The sequence below is a fragment of the Scomber scombrus genome, chromosome 6, assembly GCF_963691925.1.
Source record: "Scomber scombrus chromosome 6, fScoSco1.1, whole genome shotgun sequence".
NCBI classification, from domain to species: Eukaryota; Metazoa; Chordata; class Actinopteri; order Scombriformes; family Scombridae; genus Scomber; species Scomber scombrus.
The window spans coordinates 14,359,198-14,383,333 of record NC_084975.1 but is presented as its reverse complement, the minus strand read 5'-3'; the positions used below and the strand labels follow the sequence as shown (position 1 = coordinate 14,383,333).

The 24,136-nt window shown below is 40.6% G+C and overlaps 1 protein-coding gene across 1 annotated transcript in view; it reads left to right on the top strand.

Moving 5' to 3' along the window:
* The window catches only part of itpr2 (inositol 1,4,5-trisphosphate receptor, type 2), a 54,822-nt gene continuing 30,686 nt past the window's right edge, over positions 1-24,136 (top strand). Inside the window, exons 1-37 of the mRNA XM_062420030.1 lie at positions 1-338; positions 5,502-5,572; positions 5,831-5,949; positions 6,037-6,123; positions 6,971-7,129; positions 7,938-8,036; positions 8,344-8,427; positions 8,535-8,681; positions 9,423-9,518; positions 9,759-9,803; positions 11,279-11,430; positions 12,202-12,301; positions 12,390-12,550; positions 12,641-12,782; positions 12,990-13,148; positions 14,333-14,505; positions 14,855-14,974; positions 15,194-15,376; positions 15,553-15,804; positions 15,896-16,043; positions 16,441-16,588; positions 16,982-17,169; positions 17,269-17,392; positions 17,511-17,568; positions 17,784-17,949; positions 18,299-18,466; positions 19,046-19,132; positions 19,223-19,348; positions 19,448-19,570; positions 19,823-20,023; positions 21,025-21,276; positions 21,410-21,535; positions 21,718-21,846; positions 22,186-22,306; positions 22,561-22,742; positions 22,865-23,004; positions 23,775-23,883. Coding sequence (XP_062276014.1) covers positions 247-338; positions 5,502-5,572; positions 5,831-5,949; positions 6,037-6,123; positions 6,971-7,129; positions 7,938-8,036; positions 8,344-8,427; positions 8,535-8,681; positions 9,423-9,518; positions 9,759-9,803; positions 11,279-11,430; positions 12,202-12,301; positions 12,390-12,550; positions 12,641-12,782; positions 12,990-13,148; positions 14,333-14,505; positions 14,855-14,974; positions 15,194-15,376; positions 15,553-15,804; positions 15,896-16,043; positions 16,441-16,588; positions 16,982-17,169; positions 17,269-17,392; positions 17,511-17,568; positions 17,784-17,949; positions 18,299-18,466; positions 19,046-19,132; positions 19,223-19,348; positions 19,448-19,570; positions 19,823-20,023; positions 21,025-21,276; positions 21,410-21,535; positions 21,718-21,846; positions 22,186-22,306; positions 22,561-22,742; positions 22,865-23,004; positions 23,775-23,883 — 5,037 coding nt within the window. The 5' untranslated portion in view covers positions 1-246. The remainder of the gene's footprint in view (positions 339-5,501; positions 5,573-5,830; positions 5,950-6,036; positions 6,124-6,970; positions 7,130-7,937; positions 8,037-8,343; positions 8,428-8,534; positions 8,682-9,422; positions 9,519-9,758; positions 9,804-11,278; positions 11,431-12,201; positions 12,302-12,389; positions 12,551-12,640; positions 12,783-12,989; positions 13,149-14,332; positions 14,506-14,854; positions 14,975-15,193; positions 15,377-15,552; positions 15,805-15,895; positions 16,044-16,440; positions 16,589-16,981; positions 17,170-17,268; positions 17,393-17,510; positions 17,569-17,783; positions 17,950-18,298; positions 18,467-19,045; positions 19,133-19,222; positions 19,349-19,447; positions 19,571-19,822; positions 20,024-21,024; positions 21,277-21,409; positions 21,536-21,717; positions 21,847-22,185; positions 22,307-22,560; positions 22,743-22,864; positions 23,005-23,774; positions 23,884-24,136) is intronic.

Here is a 24,136-nt window from a genome sequence, read left to right as displayed (position 1 = left end):
GTCTGTGTGACATACAGGAAGAAGTTGAATAAGTCTAAAAACACAGAAAAATCGCCTGCAGTTCGCTGTTTTGTTGCGCTTTCGCTTTTTCTGAATCGACTGGCTTAAATGTAGAGGTGGAAGAATGAAGACTGCTGCTGAACTGGAAGCGATGTAACGTGTGGATTTACTTCACCCGAACAGGAGTACCAGTTGTTTAAATGGAAATCCAGGACGCATTTTTAGCAACTCTTCAGTAACAAAAAAATGTCAGAGCACAGATCCAGTTTTCTTCACATTGGAGACATTGTGTCTCTGTACGCGGAAGGCTCGGTGAATGGCTTCATCAGTACTTTGGGGTATGTTCCTCCTGTCTGCTTCTCATTTTCTACTCACTGGGGAGTCAATATGGATTAATCCTCTCAGATGCACAATCTTAATCACTTTCACTTCACACATGACACGAGTTGTCCCCCCTCTTCATCTCTATACGGTCACTGCGAACTGCTCAAATCTGAATTTAACGCGCGACCTGCGGCCTGCCAGCGCGCAAAGTGTTGCTTCTCAGGAAATTCGTGCACGTTTACGCAAATGTAACAGGAATGTAAAACAGCTTGTTACCCAGGTAGACAATTGGAAATGGTAACAATCAGATCATTTTTTGTCCCCCAAAGTAAGGTCCGTGGACCCACAGGTCTACATGAGGAGGTGTCAGGAGGGCATCAGCACAAATGAGGGAAGAGTGAGGTGTAACTCGTGCTTCATTCATTTCAAGTTGTTGAGACAGTTTATGATTTATTAGCCTGTCACTCCTGCTGCTCAATCCTTCTCACGTACAGCAGGAGGTTTCTAAGTTATTTGGCGCATATCCAACAAGATATGTGCAGACATTTGGATTTTATCTATATGTGAGGTTAGTGACCTCAAATGTCTCATCTGATCATCTTGTAAGGAGTTTTAGTATTTATATGAGCAAATGATTTAACCTTGTGAACACACATTTTGAAGTGTCCTTATGGTTTCCCTTAGTGTATAATATCATTTAGGCAAGGCGAGTTTATTTGTATAGCACATTTCAACAAGGCAAATCAAAGTGCTTTACGTGAAACGTAAAAGGCATCAACACAGAATGTAAAAGCAAAACAATAAATATAAAGAGACAAATGCAATTTAAAAAGTGTTAAATTGGAAATAAAAATAGTTTACGTTTTGATACAATCTGAGCCACATTCGATTTGGGAGAGAGTTGGACCTCAGGTCTTAGGTTTGGGGAGTCAGGACCCCTACAATCAGTCATAAAAAGAATCTGAGGGGCCATAAGATGGTGAAAAGCATCACTATTTATGTATATATTTTAACTGTGTGTGTTAAATATGAGTAATTTATCTTTTCTGTGTCATAGCTCCTACAGTCAAACAGTCAGTTGTTGAATGACTTCATTTATATATTTATTTATTCAGTTTATTTCTCAAGGACTGTCAATATTAATAAACACCACTGTAAATGTCCCAAATTAGCCAGGAGTGTAGTTTTCATCCACAGTCACCAGGTGAGAAGTTGGCTGCCTAAAATCAAGAAACAGTTTAAAACAATAAACGTAATGTCAGTTACAATAAAAGCAGAACTCAGACATGTGCAGCAGTACAAGCAGAGCAAGTTATGGTTCAGCAAAGCAAGAACAAGATAACAGAACAGCTTGAATTACAGAAGAGCTTTGCCATAACGTAGTAGAAGACAGACATAAGCAGTGACATAAGGAAAGGCAGAGATGAGCAATAAAACAACAGTAGCACTAAGGTAATAAACATATTCAGTGTCTTGTGTAGGTGTGATGGAAACAGCTTTGCATTTGGTCATTTTCCACATGGCAGTACAAAAAATGCCACGATCAGTTTGTTTGGCTGCAGTTCCTCCTCACTACGAGGTGAAACGCCTCGGTGGTTCCGGGTGCACTCTGGCCTCTGAGCCTGCAGAACGAGCGTGGAGAGATCGACTGGCCCCTTAGGAATGAGTCTGCCCCACCCACATCCTCTCACTCTCACTATCTTTACTTTTTCTTTCTTTAGTTCGTCCAACAACTGGTACATTCTCATGTTAAAGTCTCCCCTGCAATACCTTCTGCTGTGAAGGATAAAAGTAAAAGGCAGCTGAAATATGTCTCTACCTTGACTTACAACCTGGTTGTACACAGCGACACTCACCGACTCACTATCTGCAGGAGTGCATACAGTCAACATGCCTTTTTACTGAAAAAGCTGCTATAACTGGATAAGGCCTGTGCCAATGCAAATGTAAGCAGCAGCAGCAGCAAACTGGCTGTGAAAGTCAAAATCCAGAAGTGCACAGCAGCAATTGTTCACACCTCCTGTTGTTGTGAAGCAAAGCAGCAAAGTTCTTAGCAACAATTCAATAACTCATGTAGTTTGACAGGAGCACTGAGTATTTTATCAAGGGGCGTGCCATGCCAGAGCTTACTGAGGTCCAGAGAGAGAGTATCTAAAGCAAAGAGCCTGCAGGAACCTCCCTGAGACAAAACCCCTGTGAGCACAATGTAACCTCGGCTACAATGCCTCTGTTTGCCTAAGCTAACATTAAATCTTTGAATTCCTCACACACCTTACATGGCAAACACTCAAAGCCAAATGACCTTTTTAATTTCTTGTAATGTCATTTGGGTGATCCAGAGCCATTAGTGCCCTTAACCTCTTGGATTTTGTGCTGTCTCACAGTTTTCATTATCAGGAAGGTTCATTTTGGAGATAAATGATATTTTTGTGTGTTACATAGTATGTTTCAGACCTGTAGTACTGCACATAATAAGATAAAGATAAAGGATACATTATTACGGTTTTATTGAAATGAAAATGTTCCCATTGATGTATACCTTCTGTAAAAGTGAAATGACAACAGGATACGTTTAATGAGGAAATGTATGACTCAATTAGATTACTGGTCTACTTTATCAGCAGGTTGAAGCATGCAGTTACTCTTTCACGCATTCATTTTTTCTTTAACTGATGAGTCATTCTTCAGTTGTCTTTGTTTTAGAAAGACAACTGTACTGCATTATATGCTGTACGTTTTTTCTGTGTTGTTGTCTCAGTCCGTTCAACACAAGCAAGGAGCTATAATTAGCTTGCCTGAGTGCAGCCTGGTAGATTTATCATTAGTTCATGTTTAACTTGGTTATCGGAGCAAACTGGATAAGCTGTGAGTGTCAGGCGTCGTCAAAGCCCCCCAGTTTGAACTGCGGGCCTGGCTCTTTGCGGACTTGCAGTTACTTATTTATGAGCTTGTTGGACATTTCCAGACAGCCTTCCTGTTAACTATTTTGCACTTGATAATGCTTCCTGTTGGGCTCTATTGTGTCTCATCTAGATCTGACTTTGATACAGAGTTCGAGAAATACAAAGCCTGTGAATAGACACTGATAAAGTAACATAAATAGGAAATTGCTCGGCTCCCTTCAGCTGCCAGCTTTTATATGAATTGGAGGAATTGTGCATTGCATTATATTTCTCCTCAGCGGATGGGATGAATGGATATGCTTGTTCACTTTGGCCTTTGGTGTAAATGGGATAAAGGGAGTCGGATGATATGGTGTCTTTTGCATAGAAATTCATAGCGGGTATCATACAATGTATTTTAGCAGGTTTAAAGCACAATTTTCCCTTGTATAAAGCATTAGGCAACTGTAAAGCTGTGAGGAAACAATGTGTGTCCTAAACAACACATCAGACTTCCTGAAACACTGTGACCCTTGCCCTTGCATAGAGAACTGGTTTTACATACAGGCATTAAACCAGATTATCTCAAATATGTGGACATGGTTTGGTTAGTTTGAGTCTTGTCCTGTTGACTGAACCAGTTTCCTGAAGGAGGATTAGAGTTACTCCAGGACTAAATGAAGTCTTAAATAAAATTTACAAGGCAGGTGTAACTTCAGATTAAGGAATTATTTGGCCTGTTGAAAATAAGAGCAATGAACCACACTTCCTTAACAAATACATGCTGACAGGATCATCCAATTCAGTCATTTTGATAAGAACAGCGTCTTGCATTTTTTAAATTGCAGTGAAGACAACGTCACTGCTGAGGCTCATACTTGTGTTTTAATCACAAGCAGAAAAGCCTATATGCCTTCCCTCTGAGCTGCTGGTCACTTTAATGTTTTAGGTATTCTGTTCACAAACGAATCCCTTTTTCTGCCTTTAATTATTTTTCCTGCTTTTACTCCAATTCCACCAAATAATGGGTTCCGTGCAATGATGACTAACATTGGTGGTTGAAATAGAAGTAGTTCAGCACTCCATATTCAAGAAAGAAAAGACACTTCTAAAATCAGGATTAAATATTTTCGATTAAGACCAACTCCTGGTTTAATTTACACCCTCTCTGGAAAACCTCCATCTAAGCGGGGAGGACAAATTTTATGTCTGCAGACATCTGTTATATGATGAGACAGACCATGTTACATTCAGTTTTTAACATTATCTTTCATCAATGTGGTAAATTAGCCTATATAGGTGAATGCTGAACGAGTGAATGTTTTTTTGCGATATTAATGTATTCCTGCCAGTTCTAGTGACTCAGTTTTGCCACTGTTTATATCATCAGAATCATCGCCTTAACTTCAGTCAAATGTGTAGAATGTCAAACGTCTAACAGGTTAATTTCAATGAACCTAAACTTGTCAATGAAACATCTCTACTTTGTAAAAATGGACAGTAAGTGACAAAGAAAAATTATAAGAATGTTAAAAGCAAGGCAATTGTTAGGAGAACGACGGCCATCGTTTTCCCTCTAATCAACCCTGCACATAAACAACACAGTTTCCTCTGATGGCATCTGCCTTCTGCAGCCAATGCATGCTTCAGTAACCTTCAGTTGACTTGAAGCTCAGTCTTCAGTTACCTTTTTATAATGTCCACTCTGAAAACGTTATTTTACATACGCTATGTTGAAGTCTAGTTCTGTCTCTTTTCCATTCATCCATTGTCCCGCTGCACTACTTGAAAGCCAAAGAAACCCGGATGTCATTTCATTCCGGTTTATCTGTCTCGGAACAAACCACAAGGCTGAGCAGATCTTCCCCCTGCTGGGCTGGAAAGCAGAGATCAAAGCGCCGTTAAATTAGATGAGCTCGGTCCAGAACTGCTCAGAGCATCGGTCCAGATAACTGGGAGGGCTCTAAGGAGATGGATATGATGAACAGAGTAGTCACTCTTTCTTGTGTCTCCAGCCCTGCTTTTCATCTCTCAGGCGGCCAGTCATCTGAAGCGTGGTTTTGAACCGTGTATTCAAATGACTGGTTTGAGACTGCTTTGTGTGTTTGAATCTGTCTGTTATATCATGATAGTTAGACTATGGTTTGTGCAGAGTAAATCTTCACTTTTAAAGCAAGTGATTAGTAGAAGCTTTGCATCAGTTGCACTGAATGTGCGCAGTGGTTGAAATAAGCTACAGCAATAATATACATAAGATATATGTTGATTATTATTATTTTTTGCTCTCTTCTGCAGGCTTGTGGATGACAGGTGTGTGGTCCAGCCTGATGCTGGAGACCTGGCCAACCCTCCAAAAAAGTTCAGAGGTGTGTGGGATTATACGAGTCACACTGGCTCGAGGTTACACACACACACAGAAACGCACATGCATAAACATGAAAAAAAAGAGAGACTCAAGGTTGACCAGATCATTTGCAGCCAGTGTTATTCAACACAACACTGTGGTTTTAGAGAAGCTCTGATGTGTATAACTGACTCTACAGGTTCCTGTCTGGTAAAAACCATTAACCTAAAAAATGCCACTACACCACATTAAATAACTTCCCCCCCCCCCCCCCCCCCAGACTGCCTCTTCAAGGTTTGTCCCATGAACAGATACTCTGCCCAGAAGCAGTTCTGGAAGGCAAAACAGGGAAAACAAGGAAACAACAACACACAGGGAGACTTGTTCAAGAAGCTACAGGTAAAACCTTTTAATCTCGGCGAATGATCTTAATCCAGTTTTCACTTGCATCCTGAAGCTTTAACAAATCTTTGTTTTATTACTCAGCATGCAGCAGAACTGGAGCAGAAGCAGAACGAGTCAGAGAACAAGAAGCTCCTTGGGGAATTTGTCAAATATAGTAATGTCATCCAGGTACAACCCATCTCTTCAGTAAACACTTGTGACATTGTGTTGTCTTAAGTCCAGAACCTTGTTTTTGTTTGCCTGTTTACCAAGATTGTGTTACTGCCATCAAATGTAACCCTTGTTTGTTAACTGATATCAAGAAGTGTGTTTTGTAGTACACTTTTCTTCAAATTGAGTCCAGTAGAATAAAACTGTAGATGAGTTCATTTGAATCCAAAAGGAAGCATTAAAGGACAAGCTCACACATTTTCAAGTGTGTTTTAAAACAATATTCATGTGTCCAAATTAACATTAAAATGGTGTTTGCTTGTTGTAGTCATTCCTCTTGTTTATACTGGCTGCTTAAAGGTCCTTTGCCAATACACTTACAATGTAAGTGATGGGTAAAAAAAATCCATAGTTCTTGTTTTGTGCAAAACTGCTTTCAAAATGTTTATTTGAGTTGTAAATGAGGATTCAGCAGTCTAAGTTAGTACAATCAAGTTACAGCCTTTTTAGCACAAAATGTACTGTTTTTGTTTTGTCTGGAGTCATTTAGACGGCCTCAGATAACTTTTTGAATCCAGTTTTGCACAAAGCAAAGACTGTATTTTGTCCTCCATCACTTACATTGAAAGTGGATTAGGAAGGGATCTTTAAATATATATATAATAAGTATAACCAGGAGGAATGATTACAGTGAGAAAACATATTTCAGTGTTCATACAGGAACCTGACTGTGGTTTTTTTACACCAAATTGTGAACCTTTAACCACCATCTGCTTTAATTGCTTATTCCCCCAAAATTGGATCTGCAATCTAATCAGTGTTATTAGATCTGTGTTATCTAAACACCCTGATTCTTCTGTCTCAGCTCCTGCACATTAAGAGTAACAAATACCTGACGGTTAACAAGCGTCTCCCTGCTTTGCTGGAAAAAAATGCCATGCGGGTTTCTCTGGACGCAGCCGGGAATGAGGGCTCCTGGTTCTACATTCAGCCCTTCTGGAAGCTCCGCAGCGAAGGAGATAATGTAGGCTTCCTTCTGCTTGGCATCATCATTTTTTTTCTATAGACACAAATACTTCAGAGCAACTTGACACTGGTGTTCCTCTCTGTTACAAGTACAACAGATGTCTTTTGGTGTGAGAGCCAACTTTTTCATCCTGTAGACTGTCAGTTCATTGTTTGTCCTGTTCCAGTAACATTTCTGATTTTGTCCTTCCCCTTTGGCTTCAGCATCCTATGGTTAAAGGTATTGCTCTTGATTGTGCATGATATTTGTGCATTATAAGGTCAGACACAGATTATCATGTAAAAGCATGGTTGCACCGGCCTTCCTATTTCTATCTACTGTATGTCACTGATACTGCATCTTTGTATTTGAATTGTATTTTAGTGCAGCACTGGAGTAAGTGTGGTACCATTTTTAAAGCCACAGTGTGCTTGTGTGTGGCTGCTTAACATTTAAATATTTAGTCTACTATAATTTATATTAAAACAGGTTAGAGAGCATGAATTGTGCAAATGATGATACAGTAACAGGTAGTGTACTTTTCAGTCACCATCTCTCTGTATGCTGCATTCACGTCCACTCACCATGGTACACATAACCTGTTTGCCGTGAACAGTTCTACCACCATCTCATGTGAAGCTCAGCCTGTTGCTGTTGCACATAGCACCCTCTTTAAAAAAATAAATAAATAGGGGATGTTTGCAGATTTTAGACAAACCCCTCGCATGGATACACTCTTACTCTCTGTTTTATCATTTGAACACTACTGGAAGCTTACCAACCTGCATCTCCTGCTGGCATATGACTGTCTCTTATTTGGTTCAAGGTGGTCGTTGGAGACAAGGTGGTACTGATGCCAGTGAACGCAGGGCAGCCTCTTCATGCCAGTAACATCGAGCTACTCGACAATCTCGGCTGCAAAGAGGTGGGACTAGTTCATTCATTATATATATATATATATATATTTTTTTTTTTTCTTTTTTCTTTTCAGATGAAAGCCTACCAACTATAACTCTGAAAAACATCTAGTTTGTAGTTTATCTGATGTTTAAAAAAAAAAAGAAGAAGAAATTACATACTGACTTTGATCCACAGATGAGCATGTAATCATTTTAATTTTGGTTTAAAATCACCAAAAAAGTGGTTTTAAAAGGATTTCTGCAGACATCACGTGGTTCTCATGTTATAAATATTCTGATTTCATGTGGTATTCTCTCTGGTTCACGCTGCAGGTTAATGCTGTTAACTGTAACACCAGCTGGAAGGTCACCTTGTTCATGAAGTTTAGCGACTACAGGGAAGATGTGCTGAAGGGAGTATGTTGCTTTATTGCCTTCAGTTTGATCTATTTAGAGCATTTTTTAAGCAGAAATGCATGCAATCATCTAGCAGTGATCTAATGTTTGTACATGTCCTCTGTCAGGGAGACGTGGTGAGGCTGTTTCATGCTGAGCAGGAGAAGTTTCTGACCAGTGACGAGTACAAGAAGCAGCAGCATGTCTTCCTCAGAACCACGCTGCGACAGTCTGCCACCTCCGCCACCAGCTCCAAGGCTCTCTGGGAGATTGAGGTAAAGCACAAACAGGAATTGATGTCAATTTTTTAATTTTAAGAATATAATTGAATTTAGTTAGTTAAAGACGTATTGCTTTGTTGCTTTAGTAACCGATAGGCTTTTATCAACAAAATAAAGATCACATAGAAATTAGCAGTTTTCTCATAAAAAAAGGATTTCTCTTTTACAGTACATTCTGTAATATCCGACTGCATGCCACTTTGACCTTTTAGTTGTTCGTAATCCTCTGTCTATTGTACTGTATGTTCCTCTTTATCTGCTTGCACAAAATTCAAGTTCCTGTTGTCACTCTGCTTTTTCTGCCAGAACGTACTTATGGTACCATATCAGTTGTTGACATGTTGTTGCACCAGAATGACAAACACCAATTCCTGTTGTGCTTGGCATATAGGATGACTCAGATTCTGACTAATTCTTACACCAAAACATGCTAAACCGATGTTGGTTTATCAAGTATTTGAAAATGAAGCCATGCATCCCTGTTACATTTTGTTTATGATCATTTGACAGAAATCAGCTATTTCTGTCTGCTTAACAAATCCAGAAAAACAAACGTGTGTGTGGTGTTGAAATACCCATCCAGACATAAACTAAAAACTTTGAACAGTGTTACATGGCTTTCTGCACTAATTTCAAAGTAAAATCAAAATCTCATACTGTACTTGAACGAGGCAGAAAAACATGATAAAGGTTTTTTTTTAAACTCTCATTTGCTATTTTGTGCCTACATGGCAGGTTGTGCACTATGACCCCTGCAGAGGTGGAGCCGGTCAGTGGAACAGTCTCTTCCGCTTTAAACACCTGGCAACCGGGAATTACCTTGCATCTGAGGTGAGTTTCACTCTTCAGCAGTCTACTTATCTATCTACTTTTGTAAGACAGCTCTTCAGTTTCTGAACAAGCACATTTGAGTGGGGATTTTATGTGATGTGCTGTAGGTGGCAGTGTTCCCATTGATATGGCCAGTGTCACACATTGAATAGTTTGGATAAGGTGATGGGGACGATACTGACATAATTATCATCAGAGCTTTCTAGATCTGAGACCACTGACCACTCTGTCTCTCTGCAGGTCAACCCTGAATTCAAAGACAGCACAGTGGAGTCTAAGGGAGAGGTGAGTCATTCAAACAACCACATTGAGCTGCAAAGTCACATATGGATGACCTCAGTCTGGGGCATCAGATTGCACTTGACTGAAAGAAGGAATGAGTTGTGAACAGGAGAGACAATTATATGAGTGTTTAGTAGAAAGAACGGTTATCTCAGCAGTTATACACATTGGCTATCCAAGTTTAGGTCCTTCTCTGTCTTCTTATCTTTTGGTTATGCAATACCACCACTTTTTCTCTTACACACACACACACACACACACACACACACACACACACACACACACACACACACACACACACACACACACACACACACGCACACACACGTGCAAACACACACTGTGTCTAACTGCATCTATATCTACATATTTTTCTTCAGCTCATAGCTACCTTGCACATTTGTATTCTAGCGATGCAAGCACACATGCACACAAACTCTCTCACCCTCACACACTTTCTCATGCACATGCTGAATTTCAGACACACAGGGGGCTCCTTACATAACGTCTGGGTGTGGGGGTGCCCTGCGAGAGGGGATGGAGGGGAGGCAGACGTGCTGTCTGCTTTGCTCCACTCGCCTGTGCTAAGCTGGTGGGGTGAGTCACCAGCGGAGGGGGGGGGGGGGGGGGGGGGGCATGGGGTGGAAGAGAGGGGAGTGGGAGGATGGAGAAGCTGAGGTGTGGAGGCAGCTCTGGGGAGCTTCCCATTGACATGCAGAGAACAGTGGGAGAAATTAACCCTCGCCATTATCTGCTGCATCTGCACAGTGCAGACTGTACCAGCCCACTTACTGCAGTGTATAATACACCACACATAGAAGTCATGGCTCCCTCATTAGTGTGAGACACTGTGACAGCATAGTTTGGTTCACATCCGTCCCTCCATAATTATAGATTGTAGCAGCAGTTAGGCACATTAATAAATATTTACTGCCATGACGTGGCAACCTGACACACAACATATCAATAATAACAATGTTGCATACTGACTCATCAATGCTTACCATAAAAAATGCCTCATCTATTGAAATTAAGCTGAGTTTCAGAATATGGCAAAATTCTATTGTTCAGTTTGTGGAATGTTAATCGTGTAAGTGAAGTTCAAGTTGTGGCCTTGGAAGGTAAGTGAGCGAGAGTAGCTACATATGAAGAGGAGAGAACTGCTGTTAGTGCCTCGGTCAGTAAGTCAGTAAGCGGGCAGTTAATTGATTAAAAGCTGTAACTGTTAATCCATCCTTCGTAATCATCTAGTAATATATCAAATATTTGCTGGTTGCAACTTTAAAAATGTGAGAATTTGCTTGTTTACCAATATATGATACTAATAATTAGGTTGCTTTTTATTTTCTTGATCGCTTTTTAGCAAAGAGTGAAAAATAAGCTTTTAGACTCTGTTTTTTACTAATTTCTACTTCCTTTCTGTATGCATTTTTGTGTGTGTGTGTATCCTGGTGCGCGTGTGTGTCTGGCTGCTGCAGAATGAGACTGATACTGTATTCTCCAAGAGGAAGCATCAAGCAGCAGAGAAAATTGCTTTCACTCTTGTGTCTGTTCCCCATGGGAATGACATTGCCTCGCTGTTTGAGCTGGATGCCACCACTCTGCAACGGGCTGACTGTCTGGTGCCCAGGTCAGTCACTCACATGGGGGCAACACGATTAATAACAAGTTACATCTGCTGTAGTTGTATTCACAGGGGGCATTTTTCACTAGAGCCCACAGCACAGTACAGCAGTTGTTGTCATAACATCTGCCACTGGGGTGAGATAAAGTAACTTGACTACAAAACCACCTGCTTTTCTAAATTTCTGTCAAATAAGTGTTTTGCTGTTTGTAATGGAGCAATCTACACTGAAAGACATTGACATGTGTTACTTGATAACTTTCCAGTGAGACAAAACTGAGATAGAAGCTAATAGAAATTTCAAATTTAGACAAATACTTACACATAACTTAACATATTTTATCACAACACTAATCTACCCAATAGCACCTTTGTGAGGCTGCACTTGGAGTAAAGATGCTTTGAGCTAAATGCTAAATTTACCATGCAAGGGGATCACCTAAGTCATTGGAGTACCCATGGATGTACCCAATTTCATAGGTGACCAGATATTTCACTGAAAACCAGAAAAGAGAACCTCATGGTGGCTCCAAATGAAAATTCAAAGGACCACCGAAGTCCTCGGCGGATTCATCCTCTGAGGACCATGAATGTCTGTGCATGTTTTCATGGAAATCCATCCAGTAGATGCTGAGTTATTTCAGTGAGAGTCATATCTAGCATGGCGAAATTTAAAACTGAATATGAGGCTAATTGACTCACTAAAGTAAAAACAACAACTAACTAATCAATTAAGAATCCTATGTGGTCTAAATGACTGGCCTCATCTTTCCTCAGAAACTCTTATGTCAGGCTCAGGCACCTGTGCACCAACACATGGGTGACCAGCACCAATGTCCCCATCGATGCAGAAGAGGAGCGTCCGGTCATGCTCAAGGTATACACACCTACACATTCACGCATACACACACATATGTAAAGCAACAGATACATTACTTTGGAATATAATTTGACTGTCTCAATAGATTGGTACCTGTCCCACGAAAGAGGACAAAGAGGCTTTTGCCATTGTATCTGTTCCCCTGTCAGAGGTCAGAGACTTGGACTTTGCCAATGATGCCAGCAAGGTCCTGGAGTCCACCGTGAGGAAGCTTCAATATGGCAACATCGCTCAGAATGAGCGGAGGTACAGGCACAAGCATGATGACACATGTGACACAAGATGGTGCAAATTTTATGATTTCATATTTTATTTTTTGCTACACATATATTTCAGGTTTGTGACGAAGCTCCTGGAGGACCTGGTTTTCTTTGTGTGTGTGGTACCAAACAACGGCCAAGATGTATTGTCCGTGGTCACCTCTACACCCAACCGAGAGAGACAGAAACTCATGAGGGAACAGAACATCCTCGCCCAGGTCAGCACACTCATTCACAACACCCCGTCTGTCCTTTCTGTCCTTTCTGGGACAGAATGCAGATTGGTCTGAAGTGTGACATGAAAGTCCAGGAATGAGAGTGATGCCCAGAGTAAATCTTAATATTACCACATGACTATGAGACTATCATTAGTTAAACTGACCCTTGCAATAATCACAGACTGGCCTGGTTCTCTGTTCATCCAGATTTTTGGCATCCTGAAGGCTCCGTTCACAGATCAGGGTGACGGTCCGATGCTGAAGTTGGAGGATTTGGGAGACCAGCGCTATGCTAACTTCAAGTACATGCTGAGACTCTGCTACAGGGTGATACGACACTCCCAGCAGGACTATCGCAAAAACCAGGCATGTTTCTGCTACACTACCTTCTACACGTGTCTGAATTATATTAATGAAGAATTTTGATGTATAAATTTTGTTGGACTGTCCCGGAAAATCTATGCATGGACAACAGGTGATGTAGTGATGCACTCATCCTAAGCATACTAGTTCTCGACAGTCATTTTAATTGATTAATGGATCAATAGAAAAATAGTTCAATAATGAAAGTGAGTGAAGAAAAAGCACATTTTCACTAATTTAAAACAGAAAGCTTAATTAAAAAGCAATACAATGCAGCATTTACGCTCATTAGTGTTCCTGCTACAGTGTTTAGGTCAAATCAGGTACGACTGTGGCTGATGCTAACTTATATTAGCCAACGTTAGCAAGATTTTGTGTATCTGCTATAGGTCATTTTCCTGACTTCAGGACTTTACTCTTGTGCTGTTTGCCTACATTTTAGTGCGCCTCACACAAACCTTTGATTATGACATGAAGTTGACACACATTTCCGCTTCTGTTACAAGATCCATTTGTTGCTTTAATGTCATGCTTTTGTTCTAATGTCACTCACTGTCAGTCTAGCCTGCTAATAGTGACATCAATAAAAGCAACATGTCACAGTAGCAAGAAACATAAATGTAAATAATAATGTTAATAAAACTAAATTCCAGCGCCACCACCATCAGAGCCAATGTTCTTATTACCACCTGTGCTTTTACTACTGTTGCAAGCTATGGTTGCAAGTCATCGCTGTGTGGCACTTTGACTACTGGTAGGGCACTCATAATTGCACAATAATTATAAGTTTTAAGTGTGCTTGTCATTATTTTTGACATTTTGTAAGCTTAATTATTAATTAGTTGATAAATAGTCATCAGATTAATTGATAGAATCCTAACCCCAGGTGAAAATAACCAGATGTTGTAGATTAACTCCAAAAAGCTCCTGTTGAGCTGCTCAGTGGCTAACAGGCTGTGGGAGTGACAGACAGTGTCAGGTGTAATTATGGGTAACTTCATGAATGTAAATCAGGGTTGCTGTTTTTTCCAAGGATTTTCTTGTTCAACAGGTTTTCCCTGGTTAAATAACCTAGATGCAGTGATTTGCCACAGATTCAAGCTTCTGTGTGACTTTTTCTGTCAACTTTACATCACTACCAACTACATAAGAGATGATTATGACCATGTGTTTTTTCTGCCATTTAGGAATATATAGCCAAAAAGTTCACAATCATGCAGTCTCAGATCGGTTATGAGATTCTGGCTGAGGACACAATCACAGCTCTGCTGCACAACAACCGCAAGCTCCTGGAAAAACACATCACAGCCCGAGAGATTGAGACCTTCGTCAGCCTGCTGAGGCGCAACAGAGAGCCAAGGTCAGACATGTGCTCCTCCCAAACATTAGACAGCCCAAGGGAATAATTTCATTAAAAAACAAATACATCTTGTTGTCTTGTAATTTACTCCATTATCAGTTTTTAATGAGGTGTAGCTGTTATTGTATACACCACATTTACAAACTGTAAGAGACCCACAGAAATCTGTCTTCCAACATGAAGAATTAGAACTTTTCCAAAACAACATCAACAATGAGGGACAAATCTTGCATATATCAGTAATGCACAAATCTCCATGTGTACAGCCAGTTCAGGTATTTGTTCTTGTACTGAAACTTTGTAAAACATGTTTTAAACATGGTGAATCATGTCTGGGCTATTCATCCAGGTTCCTGGATTATCTCTCTGATCTGTGTGTGTCCAACAAGACTGCCATCCCCGTCACGCAGGAGCTTATCTGTAAATTTATGCTGAACCCCACCAACGCAGATATCCTCATCCAGACCAAGTGAGTCACACCCTGTGGTATCTATACTTAAAACATCCCAGTTGATCCTGTCATATTTCACTCGTTCTTTTTTAAACATGTACATACACGCAGAGAGCTGTTTACTCCAGTGTGTGTGTTTTGAAATGTGAATTTGCAGGAGTTTTACACCAGAGTGTAATGTGTGCAGTTTTTCTAGTGATTGCTCACTGTATCCCTCCCTCTCCTTCCTCCCCCTAGACTTATTCCAAACACAGAGACCACGTTGGAGTCGTCACTGCTGCTGGAGGAGGTGGAAGAGGAGGAAGTTTGGCTCTACTGGATTGACAGCCACAAGGAGCCTCATGGCAAATCGATCCGCCACCTGGCCCAGGATGCTAAGGGCAACCATAAGATGGATGTAGACATAATCACCTACTACAGGTGTCTGTGGCATTCTTTCCTTTGTGCTAAACCTCCTCTTCCCAGTAACACAAAAATTGCTGAAACAAGCAAGCAAGAGTGAATATTTCAACTTTTTTTCTTCCCATGTCTGCAAAGAAAAATTCTTCACATTCTTTTCCTCTCTCTCTCCATATCCTCCTCCTCCTCCTCTGTAGGTACCAGCTGAACCTGTTCGCTAAAATGTGTCTGGACCGTCAGTACCTAGCTATCAATCAGATCTCCTGCCAACTGCCTGTGGATCTGATCCTACGCTGCATGTTCGACGACTGCCTGCCCTACAACCTGAGAGCCTCCTTCTGCCGCCTCATGCTACATATGCATGTGGACCGCGACCCACAGGAGGCTGTGGTTCCTGTGCGCTATGCCCGTCTCTGGACCGAGATCCCCTCTAAGATCAACATCCATGAGTGAGCGTCTATGTGTGCGATTATGTGTGTGATGGTGCGTACGGGATGATGCGAGACGCCACATGCAAATTGATTTTGTGCTTTTCTGCAGGTTTGAATATGAGTCCACTGATACCTCAAGAGAGGAGATGAAGAGGAAGTTTGCTCCCACCATGGAGTTTGTAGAAGAATACCTCAAAGATGTGGTCAGCCAGTCTTTTCCATTTGGGGATAAAGACAAGAATGAACTCACACTAGAGGTAAAATAAACCAAATATATGTAGGGATGGCAATGTCAGTTAGTCCGTTAGTCTACCACTTTGGTTCAGACTTAAATGTCTCAACCATGAAGTTTTGTGTAGACATTCATGGTGCCCAGAGGACCTGTCCTCTTGGCATTGGAGATTCCTTGATTTAGTCTCTAGTGCCACCAGCAGGTTAATATTTGGAGTGAAAAAGTCAAAAATCTTCTTATCAAATTGTTTCAAGCATTGTCATTACGAACATGTTAGCAAGTACAGCCTTACAGCCCCAGCTAATATTGCTGCAGACTCTTAGTTTTGTTCAGGTGTGACTCTAGTGCTTTCATTACTCACTAGGTTATTTTTTCTGCGTTTTTTCTAATGATGAATTGCTTGTTTAATTTTTCTCTTCCAGGTGGTGAATCTGGCTCGTAATCTGGTTTACTTTGGTTTCTACAGTTTTAGTGAGCTTCTGCGTCTCACACGCACCCTGCTGGCCATCCTGGATATTGTCCAGCACCCGCTCACTTTCATGAACAAGCTCAACAAGAGCCCAGAAGCTGGTCAGTGCTGTTATACTGTGCAAATGCATTATTCATTGCATTAGTGAGGTCAGGTTAACAGTTTTTATTCAGCACCTTAAATGCAAGTGAGTTGGCTAAAAAGTTAAAAGCCAATAAGAAAAAAAATACATCCTGCTATATCTTAGTTAAGGGAGTTTGATACTTGCTTGGTGGGATAAAGACAGTCCCATAATTTGGGGGCATAATTTGGGTAAAGTGTTTTGGACCAGATAAGTGTCAGTGGAACTCAAACATGAAGTTACAGTATTCAAAACATGTTGACATGAGGGTAAAGATTACTCTCTGCAGATCAAAGTACAATTGGATTTTTTCAATGGTTTGACACACAAAGATAAAGGTGGTTAGTAATTAACTGATGGAGATTTCCTTTAGGCAACAATGTCCTGCGTACGATCCACGGTGTCGGGGAAATGATGACTCAGATGGTGATGAGTCGAGGTGTGCCACACAGCCTCCCTGACACGTCTCCTTGCTTGCGCTACGGGAAAGGACACTTCCTACCAGACAACGAGGATGTCATGGTGATGGACACGAAACTGAGGATCATAGAGATCCTGCAAGTAAGCGTTGCCAACTGAAATGTGCATGGTGTGAGTTCTGGATGGTGCAATTTCACCTGCTTGATTTTGTTTTTCTGCCCTCTTTTTCTTCCCTCTCAGTTCATCCTGAGTGTGCGGTTGGATTACAGAATCACATATTTGTTGTCCATCTATAAGAAAGAGTTTGGGGACAAGAGCATAACTGACAACTCTGTCTCAGTGGCTGATATACCCGTATTTACACGTGAGACATCATTCTGTCTTAATGCAAATACTGGAGATTTATTTTGTTGTTTTTAGGTGTTTACCATTGCATTCTGCCATACCCAAATTACCTGTTGTTCACTTTATTTTGTCTACAGCCTCTGAACCGGACATAGATGTAATTGCAAATAAAGCAGAGAGCATGTTTGCAGGGGGGTAGGTGAAGTTGTACTTATTTACTGACTATCTGTGTTTTAATTCACTCTCAAAATATTCACACAGAAGAACTTAAAAGATATACATCTGTTTTGTTTGAATAATCTGGCTCCTTTATCTCTATGGAGATCACTGTACCTGCTTAAAACTATAGTCAGAGCATTATTGTGCATAGGTGCGTGAGGATTTAACTGACTGCTTATGTGTGATTTCAGCTCGGAGTTAAGTGCAGTGGAGCTAGACGATGAGGGTGGCCGAACGTTTTTGAGGGTTCTGATCCATCTCATAATGCAGGATTACCCCCCACTGGTGTCTGGCTCGCTGCAGCTCATCTTCAAACACTTCAGCCAGAGAGCTGAGGTGCTGCAGGCCTTCAAACAGGTAACGACACAGCAGTTACACTTGAGCATTTGATGCTTAGTGAGCTGACAGAGCGTGGCATTAGTCACTTCCTAACTTAAGTCATTTTGGTAATGGTTGATGTAATCAGTTTGGATTAGGGCTCTCCAAAGGGCCAAGCAACAGCTGTTGTAAAGTGTCTCACTACGAGCTTCCTCAGCTGGAATGTAGCGCTGCACAAGCTCCCATTTTAACAGCGAGCTGACTTTCCATAGTGTTGCAATGAGACTTCTTGGCAGAGATTTGCTTTTACGCATATTTGTTCTTTTAGTATCACTATGACTGCTTTATTTCTCATCCTGAGTGTGTATGTGTCATGTGCTTTTTCCAGGTCCAGCTGCTGGTGTCAGAGCAGGATGTAGAAAACTACAAGCAGATTAAGACCGACCTGGATCAGCTGCGTCTGACTGTTGAGAAGTCAGAGCTGTGGGTGGAAAAGAGTGGAGTCTACAGCAGTGAAGACATGGTGGTCAGGCAGGGCAAAGAACAGAATATAGAGGTGCTGTACCATCATTTAATGGCATCCAGTATCTAAAAGCAAAGTTTCACAATTCAGAAATTTCTGTGTGATATTAATTTCTCCACAAGATATTACTATATTTATTTTAAACATCCCATTTGTCATTCAGCTACACTGGTTTCTTTGTTTGTTATCATTGTTCATCAAAGCCAATGGAAACCACACAGTTCAAACTATGTAGCTCAGCACTTAGGAATAATGAATAAAAATGCCTGGAAGAACGGAAACTGGCTGTAAATCAGTTTTTATTAGTCAGGCCCGTAACATTATTATTGTTACCATTATTGCTTAAGAAAAGTAATGATAAGAATCAGCGCAGGGACTTTTCCCATCATACTGTGACAAATCCCGGTAATTTGAGACAGGATATGGAGGTTCTTGCATGCCAAAATATAAACCTTGTGGGGGTTGAACACATGAGAATTATGGAGCCTTTTCAGCCATGTCATTTAGCTTGAGAGATTGGAATATTTAACATACTGTCAAATTTTTAAACAAAATCAAATTTGAATGTGGTTACTAAAGGCTTGTTTTTTGGTCATGTATGACTCTCATCAGGAGGTTGTCTTGAGTCCAGTACAGGATGGAGACAATAAACCCCAGATCGACAGCAACAAAGCAAACAATTACAACATAGTCAAGGAGGTGAGCTCCATGTCTTTATCTCCGGATTATTATTGTCAGATGTCTTTTTTTTCTGTAGTTGTCTATAAAATGTGCACGTTTCATCTGTAGATCTTGGTGCGGCTCAGTAAGTTGTGTTACCCGAGCAAGAAGAGTCGTGTGCAGCAGCAGAGGCTTCTGAAGAACATGGGGGCTCATACTGTGGTGCTGGACCTGCTGCAGATCCCCTACGAGCAGGTGAGGAGCAAGCACAACATCCAGCAGAATGACTACTCTCACTTGATGCTGCTGTGAAATAATCGCTCTTTTGATCTCTCTGGTTCTGTCTTTTCACAGAGTGATGAGAAGATGAATGAGATCATGATGCTGGCACATACGTTTTTGCAAAACTTCTGCAGAGGGAACCCTCAGAACCAAGTTCTGCTACATAAACACCTCAACCTCTTCCTCACTCCAGGGGTATGTTAATATGACCTCCATTTGCTCCTCCTTGATCGACTTGAGTCACTTTTTAAGAAGGCACATTTATTGTAGAGTGATGTAAAAGCAGAAGAAACTGCAGTTGCATCAGTAAAATAGAAGTTTCAAGGTTCAAAACAACAAAAGTCAGACGGTATAAGACATTTTCATGTTCTCTTATATTCAAATCAAAGTACCTCTTGCATGATTATATCTGTGAAAGATTGAAACATAGCTTCTGTTTTTGACCAGTTGCTAGAAGCTGAGACGATGCGTCACATCTTTATGAACAACTACCTGCTGTGCAATGAGATCAGTGACCGTGTGGTTCACCACTTCGTCCACTGCATTGAAACGCATGGGAGACATGTTCAGTACCTCATGTTCCTGCAAACCATTGTGAAAGCTGATGGGAAGTATGTGAAGAAATGTCAGGACAAAGTCATGACAGAGGTGAGAATTTAGTTTTTCCACTCACATTTTATCCTGCAATGAACAGCTACAGGTCATGGTTTAGATTAGAAAAATACAAATGAGGAGACAATGTATTAAAGTTCATAAAACATGCCGACATAGTACATGTGGCTATAGCTCTCCTTTGCTTCATGATTTGCTGTCATTTTCCCCACAGATCCCCTGAAGATTTTAATATGTACAGGAGATTACACTTATTATAAACATAACATTATATTTGTAAGGATTACTATGGCCTGAAGAGGTTTAATTTCTTATTTTCATTTTCATCTTTTCCGTATCATTATGTCATCTTATATGATAAATGGATGCCATATATTCACCAAAGTATGCATTCTGTTTTCTTTCTTCGTGGCATTAAATTTCATACTAGTCAGGCTTCTTGAAATTATTTAAATTCAGTGCTTTAAGGTATCCAGCTTATTGTAGTTTTTCCCCATGGGTTACAAGAAGAAAAAATTGCAAATAAAACTACTTATGTTTTTATATATTGGTTGCTTTAACTGTTAATGTACAGTGTATCCGCAGTAGGATTACAGATGAGATGCAAATTTATAGAGAACTATACAATAGTGCTGCAACTAATGACTATTTTCATTATTGTTTTTTTTTATGATTATTTTCTCAATTAATTGATTAGTCATTTGGTCTACCAAAGAAGACAAAGGAAACCGAAAAATAGTCACATCTGAGAAGCTACAATTAAAGAACAGAAGTTGCTTATTAGTTTTCTGTCAGTCAACTCATTGATTGATAGATTAATCATTGCCGCTTTGGAGAACTACAGAACGAAAAGACCTTTGATGCTTAGGGGTTAAAATCATGCACCTCACTGTCCCTGGTTTTGGACCTTGTCTGTCATCTCTCTACTATTGCTATCCAATAAATACATAAAAAGGCCACAAAAAAAAGAACTGACATTTTACACTCAATATTTCATGGTGGCAGCATTTATTTATTTATTTACTTTGTGTGTCTAGCTGGTGAATGGTGGGGAGGATGTCCTGGTGTTCTACAACGACCGCTCCTCGTTCCCAGTGTTGCTGCAGATGATGGCTTCCGAACGTGAGCGGACAGATGAAGATGGAGCTCTGGCCTATCACAACACACTAGTGGAGCTCCTGGCTGCCTGCACTGAGGGCAAGAATGTCTACACTGAACTGAAATGCAACTCTCTGCTACCACTGGACGACATTGTCAAAGTTGTCACTGATGTAAACTGCATACCAGAGGTAAATGGTAATAATCAATAGAATAATACAGCTTGAACTATATGGTATAATTTAATGATATGCAGGATATATATTTTATTTATTTTTTTATAACATTTTGTGACATTTCATTTCTTATTTGTTTTTTGCCCAGGTGAAGACTGCATACGTGAACTTTGTCAATCACTGCTATGTGGACACTGAGGTAGAAATGAAAGAGATCTACACCTCCAACCACATCTGGAAGCTCTTTGACAACTTCCTGGTGGACATGTCCCGTGTAAGGCTCTGTCAGATTGAAAGGTCACACTTGTATGCATGATCCTTTTCTAATGAGGCAGTGTGTCTGTCAAGATATATCAAATCATCCTAATATATGCTTAGTCTATTCACATATGGCATGTGCAGAGATAAATGATGTGAATATGAGCTTGTTCATGAATCTTCTTTTTGCATCTAAAGGTGTGTAACACTACCACAGACCGTAGCCATGCTGATCTGGCCCTGGAGAAGTATGTGACAGAGACAGTGATGGCTATTGTCAAAGGCTTCTTCAGCTCACCTTTCTCTGTGAACCACTCCAACCTGCAGGTATAGTTTCTCTCCACTGAAAAGCAGGTTGAATGTATCTGCAGAGGGAGGCTCACTCATGGCATAACCAAATCCTTTTCCAACTTTGAGCTACTTTACCTTCAAAATATTTGACAGCAGACTGCCTCCTTCACGGCACCTTCACCTGGGATCCTCTTGTTTCATTGCAGACATTTGTACCTAGAACAGCTTCTTGAGGTGTTTGAGATAGAAGTTTGTACTAATGTTTCCTATCAGAGACAATATTGAAGTGTTCCCAATAGGAACATCTTTGCCTTTGCCTTCACTTGTGCTGTTTTTTAAAAGCACAGTATTCCCTGTTCTCTTCCCTTTTCACAGACAAACCAGTCTGTTTTCATCCAGCTGCTCCAGTCTGCTTTCAGGATCTACAACTGCACCTGGATCAACTCAGCTCAGAAGGCAAATATTGAGAGTTGTATCAAAACTCTGGCCGATGTGGGTAAGTGTTGTTACTCTGCTGCCCAGCCTACAGTGTTGAAAATGACAGACTAGACATTGAAACACCTTTAAAAAATATTATTAAAATGCAAATCAATAGTATTAATTGTGCATTAAATCTGATTTTATATCAGTATTTATCCAGAGATGGGTTATTTTTCATGTCACATATCCTCATGTTAATAAGAGCAGCTCTACTAGGTCATCTGAGGTTTAGATGCCTGACGCCTGCTAATCTTTCATGTTTTTCCCCAGCCAAGGCACGAGCAATAGCCATCCCTGTGGACCTGGACAGTCAGGTCAACACTTTGTCTCTCAAGGTCCATAGCCACATGGTGCAGCGAGCGGCCAAAGACTGGAGAATCTCTGCGCGAACGCGGCCCCGTAAGGAGCCCCTGGGTGGCCCTGACTACAAGAACATCATTGAAAAGCTTCAGGTAACATCAGCAGGAGGATATAAGTCAAGGACTTTATGAGGGTTTTATGTATGTTTCTCCAGGAGTCTCTCTATAACAGCATTGAAATGAGCATGTGTGTATTTGTGTGTGTATGTATGCAGGGGGTTGTGTCTTGTCTAGAGGAGTTCAGTCCGAAGGTTCAGGCAGAGTTTTCTGTGCTGGTGGATGTTCTGCATAGCCCCGAGCTGCTGTTTCCAGAGGCTGCTCGGTTACGCTGTGAGAGCGGAGCCTTCATGTCAAAGTAAGTCGCTGTTAAGAACTTGTATATGGACCAAGAAACCTTTTTTTTAAGTCCTGCAGGCCACATTTTACACTTTAAAGTGTTAAAACTGGCTACAGGAAAGACCAGCAGCATGAAGTAGTGGTTTAGGTTCTATGACTTTGGGTTTTTGACTGACATTTTTTTTCAGTCAAAACTGACTGACGTTTGCGATATCTGTGATTTTTGCTGATATTCAATCACCGAAAATAAATGTTGACAGTTGTTGTTACCAGAGGAAAAACTGCAGCATTGAAGCTGAAAGCACCCATTGAAACCTATACTAATGTAACACCATTCACTATATTAATTAAATCCTGTGGCTCATATTACATTAGCTTGGGAAAAAGTGAAATGTGAAAACTAACTATACGAGTCAGATTATGTATTCATTTGCAAAGAACACAATGAAAGTATAAAATTAACATAAAACATGCAAAGAAAATTAAATGTCTTTGCAGGTTTTACAGACTTGACAATCTTGTTATGTGTCTAATGTCAGGGATCATATTGGCAGCTGACCGCTCAGTCTCACATATCAGATATTTAATACAGAATGAGTCTGATACATCATTAAACCTCCAGGAGTGCTGTTACCCTACTGCTGTCACCTGGCCTCCCTGGAGAGCAGAAAATGAGATATTATCCACAGGGATCAATAAAGTATTGCTTTGTTTTTACTTGTGAGCCAGTGACTGCATTAGCAAGACATGGCTGTAAATGATACAACACTTTTTTTGTCACTCCATCAGGCTGATCAAACACACCAAGAAGCTTATGGACAAAGAGGAGAAACTATGTATCAAGATCCTGCAGACACTCAGGGAGATGCTGGACAAGAAGGAATGTTGTCAGGAGTCTGTGAGTAGACCATCTTATGTACATAGAGAGTACATGTTACCAAGCATGGTTTGTGTTCATTTCATTTTACCCTACAAAGGAAACATGTCACGATTGTTAGAAAACTCTCCCTGTAATGCAAAAACACATTGATTAAGTGAAATTATGTAAAAGTTTGCATTGGAATTAGTCCTGTCTTCAAATATTGCCAGCAGCGCTGCACTCATATCAGCAGTCCTCTGGTCTTTTCTCCCAGCTCTGTCGGCCCAGAGCC